Raw genomic sequence first — 19,161 nt, forward strand, 5'->3', positions numbered from 1 at the left:
ATGAGGCTCTGAATCTATAGGACACTGATCTTCCTGAATCAAGAAACATGTAATTATACAGTAAAGTCAGATACTGTAGATTATGAAATAAAAACAAAAGACAAAGAATGAGGTACGGTCGTACGGTTGCTGTTCCAGTTTCTCGCAGATAGTTTCAGTAATTTTAAATGAGCGACTTTCTTTTGTTGCTTAGTTTGATATTTGATCACTAACAAGTTGGTTTGAAATATCAAATTGCATCTGATATGACATTATCCTGATCGAGATTTGTCTTGGTGGGTATATATAACAATTTGATTTTTTCTTGAAATCATCCTGTTAGTTTCCCATGTAGCCATGTAGGATATAGAATCGAAACTCGCCTTAAAGAAATAATAGATGTTCATATGCTCTACTCCTTTCTTCTTTTTTGGTACCAAACTACAAATGCTCCTCTTTCTTGATCATCAAGTGACTTCATTATCTAGCTTGTGGGTATGCTAGTTTATCGGGAGTAGAATATGAGGTGAGGACTGGATAGACGGCACGATGAAGTGAACTTGGTTCAAGTGCACTGCAAAAAATAAATAAATAAATAAATAAAAAATCAGAGAACAATAATTGCAGAGTTCATGCTCCATCAGAAAAGAGAGAGAGCATAATCAATTCTCCAAACATCAAATTATGTGGCAGAAGATATTTCAAGACTAAAGAACCAAAAATACATATTAAATTAACCTTTTGTAAGACAACTATCAACTTAATTAGACAAAGAAGTCATGTCGCAAAATGTGGCAACAAGTATACAATGATGAGTAGATGGCAAAATAAAGCAGAACAAGCTCAGTATTTCATCTGATAGTTCATAACTGAAACTTAAAACCCTGTAACAGAATCCTGGAAGATTTTTGTTAATGACAGTTTGACCATCAAATACCTGAAAAGACACTGTAGGTAGATTCGGTAATTAGGGTGAACACCTTCTTCATGAAAAAGGAGCAGAGGATTTCAAAGCAATGCAAAAACTAATCGGGGTAAAGGCTGCAGTTCGGGGCATTGTGAGAATGCAACATCAATTTGGACAGTCACTGAACTTCCGTTCTTGTAGTGAACAAGTTTATGAGCTTCATTGTATTGAACTGTCAGAATCACAAGCCAATCGTGCAATAACAGTCCTCCTTCCCGAACCCCTTGCTCCAAGGAGGCTAATATAACCTATAGAATTCACAAATTTGTAATAAGCAATTTGTTACCAACTTATCTCCTACGCATTATGTTAAATCGGTATATCTCTACCTATAAAAGGTTCTAGTATGATCATGCCCAAAATTTGGTCAATTCTCTCATGACAGTATATTTCTTTATAACAAAAATTACAGAGACTATCTCTCAAAACTGGTACCATACAAAAAATTTCCTCAGTCAAGGAATAATGAATTGGACAGAAGTATTTTACATCAATCAACACAAAAGAGAAAGAGCTTTTGCATCAGTAAATAGTCTCTCAAATGTGAGTTATTAGTGTAAACATATCACAACTTTACTTTCCAGCCTCCAAATAAAAACCTTCTGCAGGATCGCAGGAGATTATATCTCCAGTTAGGAGAGCAAGAATGAACACATCACATACAGAAGAAATTCAAGACAATAGCTTATCATTTTTCAGATGTTAAGCCTTCAAGCGTAAGACATTTTAAAACATTCATATGCCATTCAAAACATCATGTATAATATTCCACACTATGCCAATCGAAAGCATAATGATATTTTTATTTGGACCCATTTGGAGAAATATTAAACTATCCTTAAAAATGTAAATATCCGTATAATATTCCTGAGTTATGCCTAAGCTAAACTACACTAGAAATGTAAATCAGGAATACGATACAGGATATTATCCTGTATGAATTATTTATCTATATAAAAACCTTACTAACTCAGACTAACTCACTTATATTCAAGCTTGACAGTCCTTTGGTCAACTTTAAGAAAACAAAAGTAATAGTTATATCAGGAATTACATTTATACTTGCATGGTGCAATATGATAACAAAGGCAACATGAACACAACAAAAACTATGGAAAAACTGGGAGAAATACCTTGTGAACAAGTAATGAGAGAACCACTTCAGGATCAACACTGTCATAGAGTTCATTCATGTTTTGGGCGACTCCACATTGCAAAGTCCAAATCCTTAATCGTCGTTTAAGAGAATGCTTGCCTCTACATTGAACATTCAGCAAGCTCAGCCCAAACGGTAGAATCCAAACAGTTAGAGAAGCATAACAAAAGTGTAACTGGCAACATAACACAGCAAGGCAGTCATTCTGGATGGGAAGAAAAATAGTGAAAATGCAAAACTAAATGTTCTGGAGAGCAAACTATAACAAAGGGAAAATCATTTGTGGCATTTGCCCAAACAAAAAAGGTAGAGAAGCAATAACATAGAATGCTTCAGAAGAAAGGAATAAAATTTCGTAGAAAGCTTTCATAACAAAGATGATAAAAGCCTTCATTTAATAGAAGGTTTGTTCTCATATTATGTTTTATATCACACAGAATGCAAGTCAGAGTTCCAAACATTTTGGTCTGAACATAAGATATCCTAAGATCTGTATTTTAATCACACCATTTCTCAAGCACCATCATAGTTCTTTGGCATAATGCAATCCAATATTGGATGTCAATGGAAACACATTTAACTATAACAAGCACCACAAGGCACCCACGGAAAGAAACACAGTTACCAATGGTCAAGAAGCGTAGAAATGAGACTCTTTTTTGAAAGTGTACTGAACTTTGTTTTCCTATATGGTTTTATCTTAGAGAAACCAAGTGCGAATGCAGCATACTAAAAATGTCCACTGAAATCAACATTATCCTACGTGAGAAAACCTTTGCTAAACCAGAGATCTGAACTCTCATCCTCTAACTCTCTAAGTAACAAGTCCATATAATACGTGCATAAAACTCAGTCCGCCATTCCCATTTTTTGCTGTAATTCACACCTTCTCAGAAGTCAGATCTGGCATACCCCAGTGCAAAAAGGTCCTTGTTAGGTTCCTATCATATAGATCTATTTGATTAGGCTCACCCTTAGTCACGCCAAGACACGTTGCTTCTCATCACTCCAGGAAATGTCAAGCCACGTGCAGCTAAACATGCTTAATTACCAAAGCTAACAAAAACATAGGTAAGACCTTAAATCAAGTGCAGCTGAGGCACAAACCCATGCACTTTTTCTTATAAGAAAATCATTCAACTGCTACATTTTAAATGACAGCAGATTTCCCATACCCGGCACATTCCTTTATCTGTAGTAGAAGTTGATAATAAGAAAATGCGCTTAGTACAATCTGAGCAAACGATATATTAAAGTCTTTCATCCTAATTATGACGACGCTAAAACACTTTAGTTCTGTTAGAAACAGTAGCATAATGTCTAAGACCCAAAGATACCTAGAACCTGTCCTCATCTATTGAAATCTTTTGTTTTACAATTAGAAGCATAGCTCAAGGCATTCGAATTCTTGGATCTGGTGTCCACGATGACTTGGGAATGTTGATAGTTGGCAAAATGCCACTTCAGAGCAATTCTTCAAATCAGAAGCTTTAAAAAGAACCACAACAGAAACTTGGCATTAATCAAATAGAAGCATCAGAGAGGTGAACTTCTACTCAGGTAATCAGTTAAAATACATAATGGAGACCACATTCACTTTAATATGTAGGAAAAATCTACCTAATGTTAACATTTGAATCATCAAAATAGAAAATACAATTTAATGTCAGAGATAGGTTGGTCCATTTATTGGAGAAAACGAACAATTAACAACTCATATAGTAAAACAACCATACCTAACTGAGGAAACCAATCCTGAATCCGTGAGCTCCTCAGGAGGCAGAACGACTGTGTATTGAAACGCAATCTGTATAATAGGAGGTTCTGAACCATGTCTGCAGTAGTACAACAGTCACCAAGAAAGGGATTAGAGAGGCAAAATCAAGAGCTTTATATCAGTAAGTGATACTATGCATAATATGGCTTAGTAATTAAAAATACAACCATGAGACAGAGACGATAGAAGCTGAAAAAATATCAAACCTAATGGAAATCCCACTAAAATCAAAGAATCTATTTCTGGAAAGTAACAGGGTGACTGAAATACAATTGTAACTATCTAGAAGAAATATCATCCACTTTCATATAAATGATTCTTTAAGTTGTATGCAAATATAACAAATTTTTCCTTTAATTATTGCAGAACTGTTAAATAATCATATTTCTAAATGGATGTAATGGAAGCTGAAATAGGTTTCTTTAACATCATTGTCTTTCAAAATTTGATTGTTCGTTAGAGAACCAGCTTGTATATTAGCAAGACCAAATTTTGTTGGGTAGAGAGAGTCAATGGTGGACCATATAAAGGAAATGACCTTTCAAATAACAGAAGGGTTATATCTGCAGAGTTCTTTTTCCCTCACACAGGTGATTCAATCATATCTACCACTGTTTACACCAACCCAAAAGAAAAGAAGACAAAGCCCTAGTACGTACTACCTAGACCAGATTACCAATTATTATTGAATAACAAAATTGTGCAACTTCTCAACAAATTTTCCTCTTACAAACTTGACAACACCAACTTATATAATTAGAGGCAAGAAATATTTAATATTATAAACAAAATAATTTGGCCTTGACAGAGTAAATAACTAGAAATTGAACATAGTCAATGGTCTTTTGAACTAGAAAAATATAAAGCTGCACAGTAAGCTATTATCCATTACTGGATGCTTCCTGCAAACGGAGGTGGGCTGTTGTTTGGGATCTAAATGTGCTTCCAGAGCTCTTTAAAGTGACAAATGAAGAAAGTAGAAATCATGGAACATGCATGATTCTCAAGTATAGCTTTCACTATGAAAATTAACCTAAACCAACAGCACTGGAATCCCTTAGTATCTTCCAACTCAAAATCATATATAGTAATCAAGCATTATTTTGTTTCAGTCAAAAGGAAGATACCATGATGGCAATCTGAGCTACGTACTTACTTTGAAAATTCCTTGGTAGCTTCAAACTCAAAGTCATAAGCATATGTGGCGTAAGAATCACAACAGATAATGTGTTGAACATTCTCATACTGTGGATCTGGAAAGAAGTGACCATACTGCAAAATAATAATAATAATGAATTATGTTATTATTACTATTATTATTATAATAAATGGTGCATTACTAGCAGTGACTCTGACAGCAAACAACAGGACACTTACAGAATGACCAGTTTTGAATTCAGATGATGTCCTCAATCGCAGTACACAGCCAAAAGCATATGGTCGACTTAGCATCCGGTACCTGCAAATCATGCATCTCAGTCACTAGAACCTAGATATGTTCTGTATGCTTAGAACCTTTACATCTTTTGTCGAGAAGGGTGAGAACCAGTTAGAATTGGCCCAGCTCCAATGAGGGCACCCTCTAAGATAATTTAATATTCTCGAAACCTAAAAACTTATTTGTCACTCCATCCAATGGCTTACTATATCTATCTCCATCAAAATTAGAAGCAAAGATAAGATATTCATTAAAGTATACATAATACATACTAGATGGAATTTAACTGCAACACTTGCTAACATATTTAATAACTAATAACACAGACATATATACATGCATACACATGGATGAGAAAACAAAAATTGGCCTTTTGAACCATATCACATGTATAGACTTTCCCATGCTCTTTGATAATTTATTATCTTGAGAACATTTTCATTCTGAAATTCCAAGCAATCCTCCATTATATTCATTCATCTTTACACCTGAGTTTGAATCCTATAAATTGCTTATAATTTTTTTACTGATAATCCAAGCACATGACAAAATAAATGATTTAAGACTTGCACTGAAATATGAGGAAATAAGAACCTACAAGAAAGGAGGGTGCACCTTGAATTGATCTTCTAAGGAACTTAACGTGGGAATAAAACTGCTTTCTTTTATTTGAATTTGAAACTCTAGCCGTTATACAGGTACCCCAATCATTATCCCTATCCAACACGGAGTAGAGCAAGGATGGAAATGACTTTTCGACCAGCTTGATATTCTCCTCACTTTCAGAAAAACTGCCTGAAAAACTGTCTGAAGAAGCACACCTGATTAGAAAAGAAGAATACCCTTAAACCTTGTTGTCATAGCTTTTACATACTCCATGCATTACTGAGTTAATTATTTGTAAAATCCAACAAGTGCAAGTACAAATTCCTATTAACAATGCAAAAAGCTCAACTTCAAAGTAGTGCTTTACGTACAAAGCAAAGGAAAACTAATGACTGGCTCCAGAAGTTCAAATGACTCTTTCAAAATGATGTATCCCTTGCGTACATAAACCTTTCTGAATCTGCAATGCAAACACTTTATAAGGTATAATCCAAGAAGTTCTAGCAACTAAGAAAGCTAAAAATTTGTCAACCGGTATCTGAGATGACATTATAGATTGCAGAAAGGAAAAAAAGTATAGGCCACAGAAGCTTAATTTGTAGGAACACTTGATATGTAAAGAAAGTCAGCCTGCAGACTAACTAATTGATTCGCATAGTTAAATGAATCATCATGTTGAAGAAATGAATGCATTTAGCTTTTAAGTGAAAAGATTGAACCAATTTACCATTAGTAAACTGGTATGCAACTATTTTTGTATCTTTCTCCCAATACTTCCATATTCTCATTTGTAGTCTAGAAAAACAAAAACAAAGAATTGTTGTGTGTGAGAGAGAGAGAGTACCTTGTGCCCTCCCAAAGCTGAGGTTGTGATTTTCGGTGTTGGTATCTTTACCAATTTTTTAATTTTGCATCTGCAGTTCACCAAACAAATTTCTTACAAAAACACCAATCAGTAAAGCAAAACTTGACCAAAACCCATCAGAGAAAAACCGCCAAACACTCATATTCAATAGCTTATTAGAGACTGTAAAAACCTCAACGTCGACGACTGTGCCGTACTTCTCGAACATGGTCCTAATGTCTTCAGGGGTACAAGTGCAAGGCACATTCTGGGCAAGCAATCTTGTGTCAGAGAACACTTCAGTTTCTGGCTCCACAAGAACTGGGTTTTCTTCAATGGCTTCTTCCTGGGGAGCACGAAAGATTCAAGCTTTTTGGTCCTGATTGAAAGGTGGGACTGAATCAAAATAATAATAAAACAAACTGAGAGAGAGAGAGAGAGACAGAAACAATTTTAGGGTTTTTAAAATAAATATACAAATCCCTTCAAAAAAAAAAAAAAAAATAGAAATAATCAAGTTAAGACTTTACAGCTAAGAACTCATAAATATCCGTTGAAAAAGAAGGAAGAGAGAGGAGGAGAAAGTCTTGCGTAGGGCCTACGTAGAGGACACGTGGCACGGGTTGGCCAATCAGGTTCTTAGAAGGGGGTGTTTTAGGTATTTAACTTTTAAAATCAAGGGCATTTTCGGAAATACAATTTCCTAAATCCTAATCGGCTAGGGAGTTTCCTAAATCCTCTATATATAGATCCCTGGTTTCCTTCTCATCCTCAGTCTCTCTCTCCGAGTTTCCTACTCAAACCCTCAAACTGCCATCTCCGGTTTCCTTCTCATCCTCAATCTCTCTCTCCGAGTTTCCTACTCAAACCCTCAAACTGTCTTCTCATCCTCAATCTCTCTCTCTCTCTCCGAGTTTCCTATTCAAACCCTCAAACTGTCTTCAAATGGCCTCTTCTTTCATGCGCCTAGAAGAGCTTGATGTGGGGGTTGTGAAAACATTCCACCCCACTGATTCTGATTTAGTGGGAAGCTATCTCTACAACAGAATCAAATCCCCAACCCCAATTGGAGGAAAACAAACATTCCCTGAGATTGAAATATATGGCACCACAGGTTTACCCCCGTGGGATATATGGAGAACTTATGAGGCTTCCAAATTTCCACATCAAGATTATATCTATTTCTTCTCCCCGGTCAAGAAGTTAGGTTCCCGCTGTTTTCGCAGAATTGGCTGCGATGGGGGCACCTGGAGCGAGACTGAATCTGCTAAACCTGTCCATGTCAGTGGAATTGAAGAGCCTTATGGGAAGCTAAGGAAATTTAGATACGAAAACAACAGAGACAAAGGCTGTCAACACCATGCTGCTTGGTTGATGGATGAATTCACCATCAACCAAGCACCCGATTTGGCTTTGTGCCGGCTCAAACTCAATGACAAAGGAGGAGCAAGAAAAAAGAGGAAGAAGAGTTCTGATGAGACTAATGAGGATGAGAATCACAGAAAGACAATGTCTTTCAAAAACCGAAAACTTGAACCGAAAAGAGTTCAAGTTCAAAACAACATGTGTGAGCAACAAAAGGGAAGTGCCTCATTTAGTAGTACTAGCACCACACAGCAACTGCCCCCACAATGTGATGATCATGCTTACTGTATGGATGAGAACCTACTTTTCTCTCCAACCGGCTTGGTTGATGATTATGATGACATTTTGAATAATGATCAGTTTCTGGCTTCTCTTGATCAATGGTATGAGGAACAACAACCACAGTTTTCAGATTCTTCACTACTAGTGCCGCAACAACAAGTAGAACCTAACAACAGTTGTGAGGAACAACAACAGCAACAAGGTGAGCAGCAGCTCTGTGGTGGTTTTGATATGACGGTTTATGGTTATCATGACCTTGATATTGATCTCGATACTCTACTTACAGTCTGACGAATTTAATGGATTTGATCAAGATCAGCCTAAAGCACTGTATTCTGACGTTTTGTAGTGACAATCTTGCTTATTTCTACATATAGAGTTTCTTACAATGGTCAGCATCAGTATTTGGATAATTGATTCCTCGACTCCAACTTCTTCCTCCCCTCGAGGCAACTTCTTTTGGTGGCCAAGTTCAATTGGCTGGACTACTGCTTGTATATTTTAGTTTTAGCTAGGGAGATCTTTGTAGATTTGTTTTTTATTCTGACTACACTGTAATCAATTACTAGTTTACTATACTACACTGTAATGTAATTTCTCTTCAAGGAAGTCAAATACTTTGCATTTGTTTTTCACTCTTTAGTTGGCTGTTACTACAAAGATGTAGTCTGTACATGTACTGCAGCATCTTTGTAAGATTACCGTCCACCTCCGAGGCTTGTTCTCGTAGAGTTTTGAAATGAACAATAACAATCGGTTGAAAAAAAAATATGAACACCTCTGCAACCATTTCTGTATTAAATTTTGACCAATGTATCGTCAGCATCATCAAACCTATTGTTTTCATGTTATCAACCAGCAATTTCAATCATCTCCATCAAACCTATCGTTTTCCTTTTAATTTTTGTCAATACAAAACCTTTTAAAGCCTTTGTTTTCATGTACCTAAACCTTTTAAAGCCTCTGTTTTCATATACCGTTGTAACCATGTAATGCAAATGCAAATTCACGACATTCCCATTTCTTACTGTGACAACAGAAAATGTACTCGTTCATAATACTGTAAATCTATGTGTTCCAGTCATTCACTAAAAAGACTTGGCAAATGATTCTTACAAGTTACAAACAATTTTGTTAGTCATTTGAAAATCTGCAATTTTATGCCAACCAACCCTTATGATGGGTACATAAAAAGGTACAAATGAGAGGTGAGATATACATCAGACTATTTCGGAAGTTTCCTATTGCTTTTTATGCAGTCTTGAGTTAGATGAGTTACAACGCAAGGGTGAGAGAGGTTGTCTTGCTGATTCTTGGTCACTGAAATCGTTCTTCCCCTGAATCGGGCCGCTGCTCATCACCTTAGAGCTAGATTTTCACTTGTTTGACTGCAAAAGGGGAGAATGCATAAAATTAGATCCTACTACAATTTCATGGACATGAAATGCCAAGGAAAGTATAAGAGCATAGTAAAACATGCAATCAAAGCTATTCTTCTCCCTTTCTCTCACCTTTGTTGATACATCAGTATGCTTTCCATCAGAACCAGAATTGTTTCTTTCCTTGCAGTACTGCTTTAGTAATCTTTTGTTAGCTTCATCTAACACTTTGTTTTCTTCGAAAAGCAATTTGACCTGCATTCATCATAATATATATGGGATATCATTAGTTCATTACACTATGTCAGGTTTGACATGGAAGTGGAAGAATCAATATTAGAAAACGTTCTGCTCTTCTCAACTCCTCTTCAGCAGAAAGAAGATTGATCCTTAGATGTTCTTTATCCTTCTCAAGTGTTTCATTATTCTTCTGAAGTGTTTTCAACTCAGCAACTAGCGACAAAACTTTTTGAGATGACGGCCTCAAGCTGCCATCTAAACGAAAAGAAATTTTAAGCATTCTTTGACTTCAGAAAATAGAAATTGACACCCATATGTCAGCAGCAGATGAAAGTAGACTGGGCAATTCAAAATGTTGGCAGTAAAACAATAGTCTGCCACAAAAACGACTCAAAAAGGAACAATGCACAGTGGTAAACAAACTCACCCATTCCACATATTTAGCAACCTTTGACATGACCCATTTCAGCTATTGGCTCCAAAAATGCACATGCCGCCCCAGTCTCATCTTTGGTCGATGTTGCTAAAACAGACTCCACTAGTTTCTCTTCAACAGGTGAGCCTTCAGCAGATGAATCAACCTTCAACATAGAAATATTCATCAGCCTTCGCAAAATCACAGTAAAAGAGACTCTGACTCATAATACCTATTTTTCTATATCATCATCAACAGGAAATACAAAAACTGCCAAAGAAGTGATTCTTACTGATATTTAAGCCTGTTTTGCAATTACAAAATCCAATCTTATTTGATTGATAAAGTGATAATAAGTTCTACATGACCTTTGTAACACAATACCTAAATGGGTTAACCAGATTTGCAGGTATATTATGTCACGTAAATTGTAGCTAATAATCAACTGCCCATATGCAGACATTGCTAACTGTCACTAATACGTTCAGTGGGATAACAATTGATATTCTTCATATACATTCCGCATGATCTCTCATTAATCATTATACAACCAATGAGTGGCATACGATGGACTCAGTGACTTACATTCTAAACCAATCGGCAATTAGATTCAAATTTTTCCAAAAAACAACAACAAAGCATGCATTAAGACAATCAAATTAACTTCTGACTTCATGTTTTAAAAAATCGGAAAATAAAATTCATGAGAAATGAGGTCAAGTTTTCCATAAATGCTATAATTTTGTTAAGAGTGAGATAGAATTATAGAATGATACATCTTTCTAGAATCCTGGTCCCAAATATACACAGTTGCAGCACTGAATCTGAAATGGAAGGGACTAAAGCTTAAAGTTAGGTTAAACTGCCAATCTTATACACACAGTTATATTAGAATCCTGGTCCCAAATATGTACAGTAGCAGCGCTGAATCTAAAATGGAAGGGACTAAAGCCTAAAGTTAGGTTAAAGTGCCAATCTTATACACATAGTTTATATTAAGCTTCCCAAATTCCACATCTAGCAGCACTCTACTGAGATGGAAGAGAGTAAAGCTCAAGTTTGAGTGATAACGCAAGTTGTCAAACTCTGAATCCTATACACAGTGTTCAGCAGATACCCCTAACTGGCTTCACATTTACCCTCTCGAAAAATTGACAACAGGTTAAGTTTTTACAAAGGATTGAGATAAAGAGGGTACCATTAGGCATATCTCTTCAAAACCAATTACCAATAAGGCAATAACTGATTACTACCCCTTAGAGCAAAAATATGCACATTGAACTTTTGCAATAGGAACAAAGGAACATGAGAACTTCTGATTCATGGCTAGACACGTCCTACATTGAAGAAAACTAATATTTTGGTACGCCTTGATGGCTTCAGTTGATTGGGCTCATACTTTGCCTTAAACCCTATTATTCCCATCAAGATCAAACCAAGTTTACATACAATGTATTGTAATAAGTAATCTAAATGCTTGAAAGAAAAACAAGAATAGAGCACCGGGTGTGTTTTGAGTGGAGTTATAACTTTAACCTTACAATCTGGATATCAGACAAGTTGAGCAAAAGCAGCAATCAAACAATTTCTCCTGTCATCCATCCAATGGAACATGAGTTGCGGCACATAAAAGATTATGAAGCACAACTATCCAAACTATTTAGATTGTTCTAATTCAACAAATGAATTTCGTAACAGGCAGCATGCCACAGGAATCATTTCAACAAGCACAAAAGGAAAAACAACAGAACTTGAGTTCTCGAATAACCTTGCACAATTCACAGCTAATTACCAAAGAATCAAATCAAACAAGTCCAATTTCATTCAATCCATGAAAAACTAATAACTAGACAAATAAAAGATAGTCAGAAAGAATTACCGAAAGCCTCTCGTATTCATTACTTGAATTCTTCCCTCAATTCTCCCAGTTCATCCTCCAACTCAGCCTCCTTGGTCTGCCTCGTTTCCGAAATCCATCAAAGCCTCTCCGTCATGATCATAGAGCGAGCACTCCTTCTCCAACTTGTTACACTGACTCACCAGATGCGCACACTCTGCCGCTAGTCTCTGATTCTCCTCCACAAACTTCCTCAAAGCCTGAGCGTTCGTTCATACAAGCCTCGGCCTGAAACTAAAAACACATAAGCAACCCAACCAAATCGGTCCAGAGCTTGATCCTTCTCTTCCGAGCACCGGAGCTTCTTCAATTCGAGAGTCTGTGCGGACACGGGGAGGCCGAGGGTGTTGTCAATCGACTCTCTGATGTAATCGTCGACTTCTTGCGGAAGAGGATCCGGTTCTTGATATCGGAAACCCTAGACCGGTGGAAAAGTTTGAAAATTAGAAGAAAGAATGAGAGAAATTGAAAGCCTAAGGGTTCGATCCAAGGGGGTTGGTGATTGGGGAGAGTCTGAGAGTGATTTGAAACACTAGAAGGATTGGGGATTTGGGGATTTGGGAGTGGCAAAACTTTTCGCTCTGTTTTGCTCTCAGGGCTTTTAAGGGAAAAGGGGAAATTGATTTTGGTGCGCGGGCTGCGTATTTCGAATTTGAAACTCTAGCCGTTATACAGGTACCCCATGGGAGGAGGAGGCAAAAAAAAAACAGTGGTTGTTTTGCCTAAAATTGCGAAATAATATCGAAAATAACTTATAATTGTGCTTTTAATTTTGGCTGCCTTGGGTTCTTGTCAACTCCACACAGCTTGGTCCGGGTCAGAATAATGTACAACTCTCGACCTGTGATCTCTTTGCTCGCGATAATGAACCGACCGTGATCTCCAATGTTCGGTTAGGCGTCGAGCTAGTAGAGTCTAAACCACCTTGATAGCTCGAATCTTACTATATATGGACTCTGGTTGCCTAACCAAGCTTCCACATCAGCAAAATTACAAAGAATATAGAAAATTAAGTTTTGGTGTTTCCGGCAGATTTTCTGCATATTTCAGCTACTCTAATGATCGATGATGAAAAATGAGATATGAGCTCATTGAATTTCAATTTTAGTTAAAGTTTTGGGCTTTTGGTCACTATACGGGCTCACTGTGCACATTAATCATTTCAAACCTTAATTAATTCATATGTTTAGAACCTTGGATACAAAATAATTAATAGACCCTCGGTTGGTACAATTCACAGAAGTTTTGGAATTGGATAAGTCATGGAACTGAGAGAAGAGTAGTTTATTATCGACACCATCACAACGCCGAATTTGTATTGAGAAATTTGTGGAGATGAAATTCAAAATTAGATGACAATTTGATAGTAGGGATTGTCCATCATCTTCAACTAAGGTATCAATGTGAAACTTGATATAATTACATTGTTATTACCTTTGTAACTTAATGGGATGCTTTTTTAGCCTTAATTAATCTAAAATAACCATGTAAAGAATTACTCTCCGGTATGTCAAGGATGGCTATATATGTGTCATAAGATGTAACGTTCACCTTGTGGGTCTGTATTTCGATCTATTTCTAGCAAAAAAAAAAAAAAATGCATTCAATTAAACAAAAAAGATGAACCATACATTGTTCAAGTAGAAATGGAACAAAGTCAAGTGTTTTAAGTCTTTTGCATACTTCAAAGTACTAGACTTGGAAAGAGAATTGTAGGTTGAAAAGTCTAGTCTGGACTAGGAAAAAAAATTGCATTGAATAACACGCTATTAGTCATGTAGAAAAAAAAAAAAAAAGGTCTGAACTCTAATAGTGACCCTTGTAAATAGAATGTGCAATGAGAAAACTTGCAACTGGCATTATAAATAACCGAGCTTAAAACAATGGTTACCTAAAAATTCTAAAAATCTAAAATACTATTACAATAAGATGTCATTCTCAAAAAAAAAAAAAAAAAACGTAAGATGTAAACTTGTGCTTTTTGTACAGCTCTTGGACCCATCTCTTTGCTTGTGATAATGACACTACACCAATTTTTCAATCAGACGACAGTTTTTCACTGTCGTCTGATTATAGAGTTTGCTGTTGTCTATCTCAATGCCGTCTGATACATAATCAGACAATACCAAAAAACTGTCGTCTGATACAGTTTACTACAACATCTACTACTATATTGTCTGTTGTCTGAATACCACGAAGAACAACAGAAATAATACCAAAAACTGTCGTCTGATAAAGTTTACTACAACATCTACTACTATATTGTCTGTTGTCTGAATACCACGAAGAACAACAGCAATTGGCAACTTAACTCTTGTGCAAAGTAATTTCAGTTGACAGACCCTAGAAGAATATGGACGTGTAATAAAAATTTAGAGAACATTGATTTGTAAAAAAACTGTTGTCTGAAGGAAGCTTGTACATCTGCAAAGTAATTGAATACTATTGACTGACTTTGAACAAGACAAGATCAAAACTATTAAAGCCATTGTGTATTATTGCTTCATACTATTGCATCCTAAAATAAACTGTTGTCTGAGATTTTCTTGAACTACAGCTTTCTTGCTTCATGGATCCTTAAAGTCTCTTTTCAACCATATGGCCTCCCAAGATGCTGTAGTAGTTTATCAATTCATACAATTGTAGCTTTTCAATTCTCTGTGGTCTTCGTTTTCATCAGACAACAGAACATATTATTTTTTTTTTGTGTCATATCTTGTTAGACAACTGAATATGTTTAATAACTATTGTAGATAGATGATTCAGACAACAGATTTTTCTTTCTTTTTTCATCATGTTCATTTGTTAGACAATGGTTTGCTGTTGGTTCTGAATTGTCTGAGATATAAGAGAAGACATACATTCTGTACAATTGAACACATCCTTGATTCCAAAAGCCATTTCATTCATCAGCAATATTCATCCCAACATTTACATAAGAATTAACATTGCCTAAGTGGCTATAACTGCATAAAGCCCGGAAAACATAAACGCGTCCACATTGCATTAACCATGCCTATAACTAAAGCAAAAACTAAAACTAGCTAGCAGGAGGCTCATCAAAATACCAAAACAAAAATGCCTTCAACTGCGCATTAACCATGCCTAAAACTAAAACTAGCTAGCATGAGGCTCATCAAAATACCAAAACAAAAATGCCTTCAACTGCACATTAACCATACCTATAACTAAAGAAAAAACTAAAACCAGCTAGCAGGAGGCAGGTGATCAAAATACCAAAATAAGAGCCCTGCCTTGAACAACCATCACAGCTATGCAATATGATACTTCATCACAAACTTAGCCCACTCTGACCTCACAACATCAACATCCTTTTGGGTGTAGAACAATTCGGATCGTCGCTGCCACTGAAACAAAAGGCATAGTACAATCTCAACATCACAACATCATGCAGCAACAAGAACATTAAGTTATAAAGCTGTCGAACTAAAATTTAAGGCTTTACCTTTGAAGCAAAACCTAGGTTCTTATCCTCAATTATTTCCTTCATGTACCGCATGATGAATATGCCACAGTCCTTCACATTTTGTTGTGCCGGAATACCCTAAAAACAGTCATTACAAAATCTCAGCAGTGCACTAACCATAGCATGTACAAAATCTGAACCTACAATTATGAATACTAGCATACCCCCATGTTTTGCCACACTATTGATTTCCGGCCAGACCTATTTCTTTGAGCATTGTAAATTTTGATCCCACTTCAACAATAAAATAGAAGACAGCAGTAAGTTTAATCAATCGGCAACAAACAAACCAACATAAAAATCATCATTCCAGTATTTTATCAAAATCAGAGACTTGGTCAGACTTACTTTTCTACAACAGTTTGCCATTCTCCACCAACTAGTCGACGCCGCAATGGATCCATGAAATAGACAGTTTCTTCCTCCGGATTGACAACAGTCAACATCCAATGGTTACTTATAATTTTATACCAAGAAATTAAGTCAGTTGCAATTTTTTTTATTATATATATATATATATATATATATTACTTACTAAACGACATGTTTGAAGTAATTAATTAGACAAGTTCAAGATAAGTCATTCACCCTGCATTATACGGCAACAAAAAAATCTGGCCCTTCTCTGCAGTTGTGAACCTATTTGCTAGAAAACGTGATCTTTCCGTTGTATTTCCACTTCCAACTGCTCCAATCTGTGAAGGGTCCACAAAGCTAACCATGTGTGACATCTTTGCTCTCTTCAAGACTTCATGCAAGTAGCTGTAAAAGCACATAACCTTAATACATTTGAAAACAAATAAGAGTATACATATTGAATACATTTATGAGATAATAATTCATCGGAGCCTACTGATTTTTCCAACTTACCATATATACATTGAGATTACTCCACCTGATAGTTCAGTCATTGTACACAATGCATGAATGTCTGACTTAAACAGATAATGCTTCCTGTCGATGCCAAACACTTTCTGTTCCAAATTGAAGGAGATTGTCCTCCCATTTGCCAAATTGTCCCTTGTCCAAATCCACAAGCACTTCAAAGGTGCAGGGTAATCTTTTGGTAGCTTCTTCATGTCAATATTCTCCTCTTCAGGACTGCCTAATTGCATTTTCCTCTTCTTCAAACCCTTACTGGACTTATTTGGTTGTTTCTACATGATAACATATCGAGTTATTACTAAATACACAATGGAAGAACAATGGAAGAACATGCATGCTTCAGTTGCAGTTTCAGTTAGTTTACCTTCATAGTGTCGGGAGGGGATTGAAGTATGAGGTCCCTCGGCCAAGCAATGTAAGTCCCAACAGCATCTTTGACAGTAACTATCTCATCGTTGACTGGGAATGGAACCTTAGCTTGAGGATCAAGTGGACGCAGAATCGACACTCGCACATTCCCTTCTTCCAAAGCAACACCATGAAGTGTCTGGTTTTCGCAATTACCGTCCACTTCAACAATGGTTGCAATAGCAACAATATTGTCGATCGACCCTAAAGCCAATCTGCACTCGAACTCTTTAAGTTCCTGTTTTATGCAATCACACATATTTCAAGAGAAACCATTTCAGCCATCTAGGACAACTCGACATATCAACACTGATTATTAATATACAAATCAAACACATGCATCAAAATAGTTTAATTAATTTATCTATGTCGTAGATTAGAGCATATATACCTGTTGTGTAACTTCAACCAACTCAATAGCCTTCTCATGAACTACTACAGCAGCTGGTTCTTCCACCGGAACCTGTACAACCTTATCTTCTTCCACTTCCTTCGCAATGTCATCCACTAAGTCTAACCGCTTCTTTGCAGAGATACCAGCAGCGTCCTCAATCTTTTGTAATGCACACTTCTCCCGCAAAGTGGAGCAACTACCTTGTCCAGAACCATGGTCCTTCTGGCCTGCCGTAGGGGACTCAATGGGAAGGGTTTTCCCATCAACTTTTGCTTCCAACCTCATTATTGTTGCAGCCCAATATGCTCTCTCTCGTGCCACAATTTTCTCTGTCTCCTCCTCTATTAATTTCTTGCAGCCTTCCTTAATTCTCTCTTCAACAGTTTTCCTTTTTTGCCTCGGTAGGTTAAAATATACGCTAGGCTTGACATGACCCCCCACACCACGCACTCTTCCATGGTGTTCACGGTTACCTAGAGCCTTTGTCAATACATCATCAGTGCCATAAGATGTCACCTCACCGTCACTCACTTGTCTCTTCAGCTTTTCCTAAAAGAAGAAATTTTATTTAATTTAAATCAGTTTTTGATTTAAAGTTGTATATCTTGTAATGTAGTTGTAGTAAATGGCTTAGATAAGCTAAAACAAGTATAACACTTTACTTACTATGTATGCGGCACACTTCTCTATCTCAACATCTTTGAAGTTGCCGTGTTTATCCTACCGTGCCTTTATCCACATTGTTGCACGGTCGATTTCCGAATCAGGATTGATTTCAGACTACAAAATAATATAACTATAAGTAACCATTTAACCTTAACAATAACTCAGCATGCAAGATATAAAAGTAAATCACTCTACATATGCTCACCAATTCAGCCTCCAGATTTGCGTATCCCTTACGCGACATGCGATGAGGGTACTTGTTCTTACACCTCTTTCCCTTTTGCACCTTCTGCATTTCCTATAAACCATCAAAGTAATGACCAACATAACTCAATTCACTATAGTTATAACATGAGTAGTTATAATTTATCCAAGTTCTGAAAACATGAAAATACAAACAAACTGTACCTGAAATTCCTCAGACAATCGATCAGCTACAAAGATGTCCCAATGAGACTTCTCGATGAAGTTGTAATCAGCTGGGGGATACTCTAACAATTCAGGTTCATCCTTATGTGGGATGATGTACTGTGTAGTCAGCTTGCTCTTAAATTCTCTCCACTTCTGTGAAGCTGAAGATAGGACCATTCTCCTTGGGAGAACTTGAAGATTCAGTCAAAGAGTACAGAATCATTACAATGTTTCCCTGCTATTACCCACAGAATTTTCTTGGAAAAAAAAAATGTAACTGAGAAGCAAAAGACACAAAATATTTATACTCTGTGATGAAAAAGCCAGAAAGAATCATGAAAATCAAACCAGGAATGTTGAGGAAACATTGGTTTTTGGGAGCCATTAACAATACAGAAAATAGCAAATGGTCTTGGCAACCAATCCATACCTATAAAAACCATACCCAGAAATTGACAACCTTTGCTTTTCAGATCTGCAGACGTTTGCTGCAAAAGCAATGCAAGAAAAAACATGAATCAGAAACCAAGTAGAGGTAGGAGGAAAGTTTTACAAATTAAATGAA

At 36.5% G+C, this 19,161-nt stretch overlaps 2 protein-coding genes and 1 long non-coding RNA gene across 6 annotated transcripts in view; 1 reads left to right on the forward strand and 2 right to left on the reverse strand.

Moving 5' to 3' along the window:
• The window catches only part of LOC112203801 (cell division protein FtsZ homolog 2-2, chloroplastic), a 50,837-nt gene that overhangs the window by 3,478 nt on the left and 28,198 nt on the right, over nucleotides 1-19,161 (forward strand).
• On the reverse strand, nucleotides 85-7,215 carry LOC112202661. 4 transcript variants are annotated; one of them, XM_024343662.2, is made up of 10 exons: nucleotides 6,961-7,211; nucleotides 6,768-6,837; nucleotides 6,295-6,383; nucleotides 5,933-6,124; nucleotides 5,257-5,338; nucleotides 5,036-5,151; nucleotides 3,839-3,937; nucleotides 2,080-2,203; nucleotides 917-1,194; nucleotides 87-553 (listed from the first exon to the last, which is right to left on the reverse strand). In XM_024343662.2, exons 5-9 carry the CDS (start codon nucleotides 5,329-5,331, stop codon nucleotides 988-990), a joined length of 621 nt encoding a protein of 206 aa, XP_024199430.1. In that variant the 5' UTR covers nucleotides 5,332-5,338; nucleotides 5,933-6,124; nucleotides 6,295-6,383; nucleotides 6,768-6,837; nucleotides 6,961-7,211; the 3' UTR covers nucleotides 87-553; nucleotides 917-987. The 4 variants fall into 4 exon arrangements, with proteins under 4 accessions (XP_024199428.1, XP_024199430.1, XP_024199429.1 ...); XM_024343661.2 differs by having other exon boundaries at nucleotides 5,933-6,138; XM_024343663.2 differs by having other exon boundaries at nucleotides 5,933-6,138; nucleotides 6,768-6,859.
• Nucleotides 15,547-16,138, reverse strand: LOC112202659. Its single transcript, XR_005799326.1, has 3 exons — nucleotides 15,997-16,138; nucleotides 15,812-15,910; nucleotides 15,547-15,713 (listed from the first exon to the last, which is right to left on the reverse strand). It is a non-coding gene; the product is annotated as an uncharacterized LOC112202659 (long non-coding RNA).

The sequence above is a fragment of the Rosa chinensis genome, chromosome 5, assembly GCF_002994745.2.
Source record: "Rosa chinensis cultivar Old Blush chromosome 5, RchiOBHm-V2, whole genome shotgun sequence".
NCBI lineage: Eukaryota > Viridiplantae > Streptophyta > Magnoliopsida > Rosales > Rosaceae > Rosa > Rosa chinensis.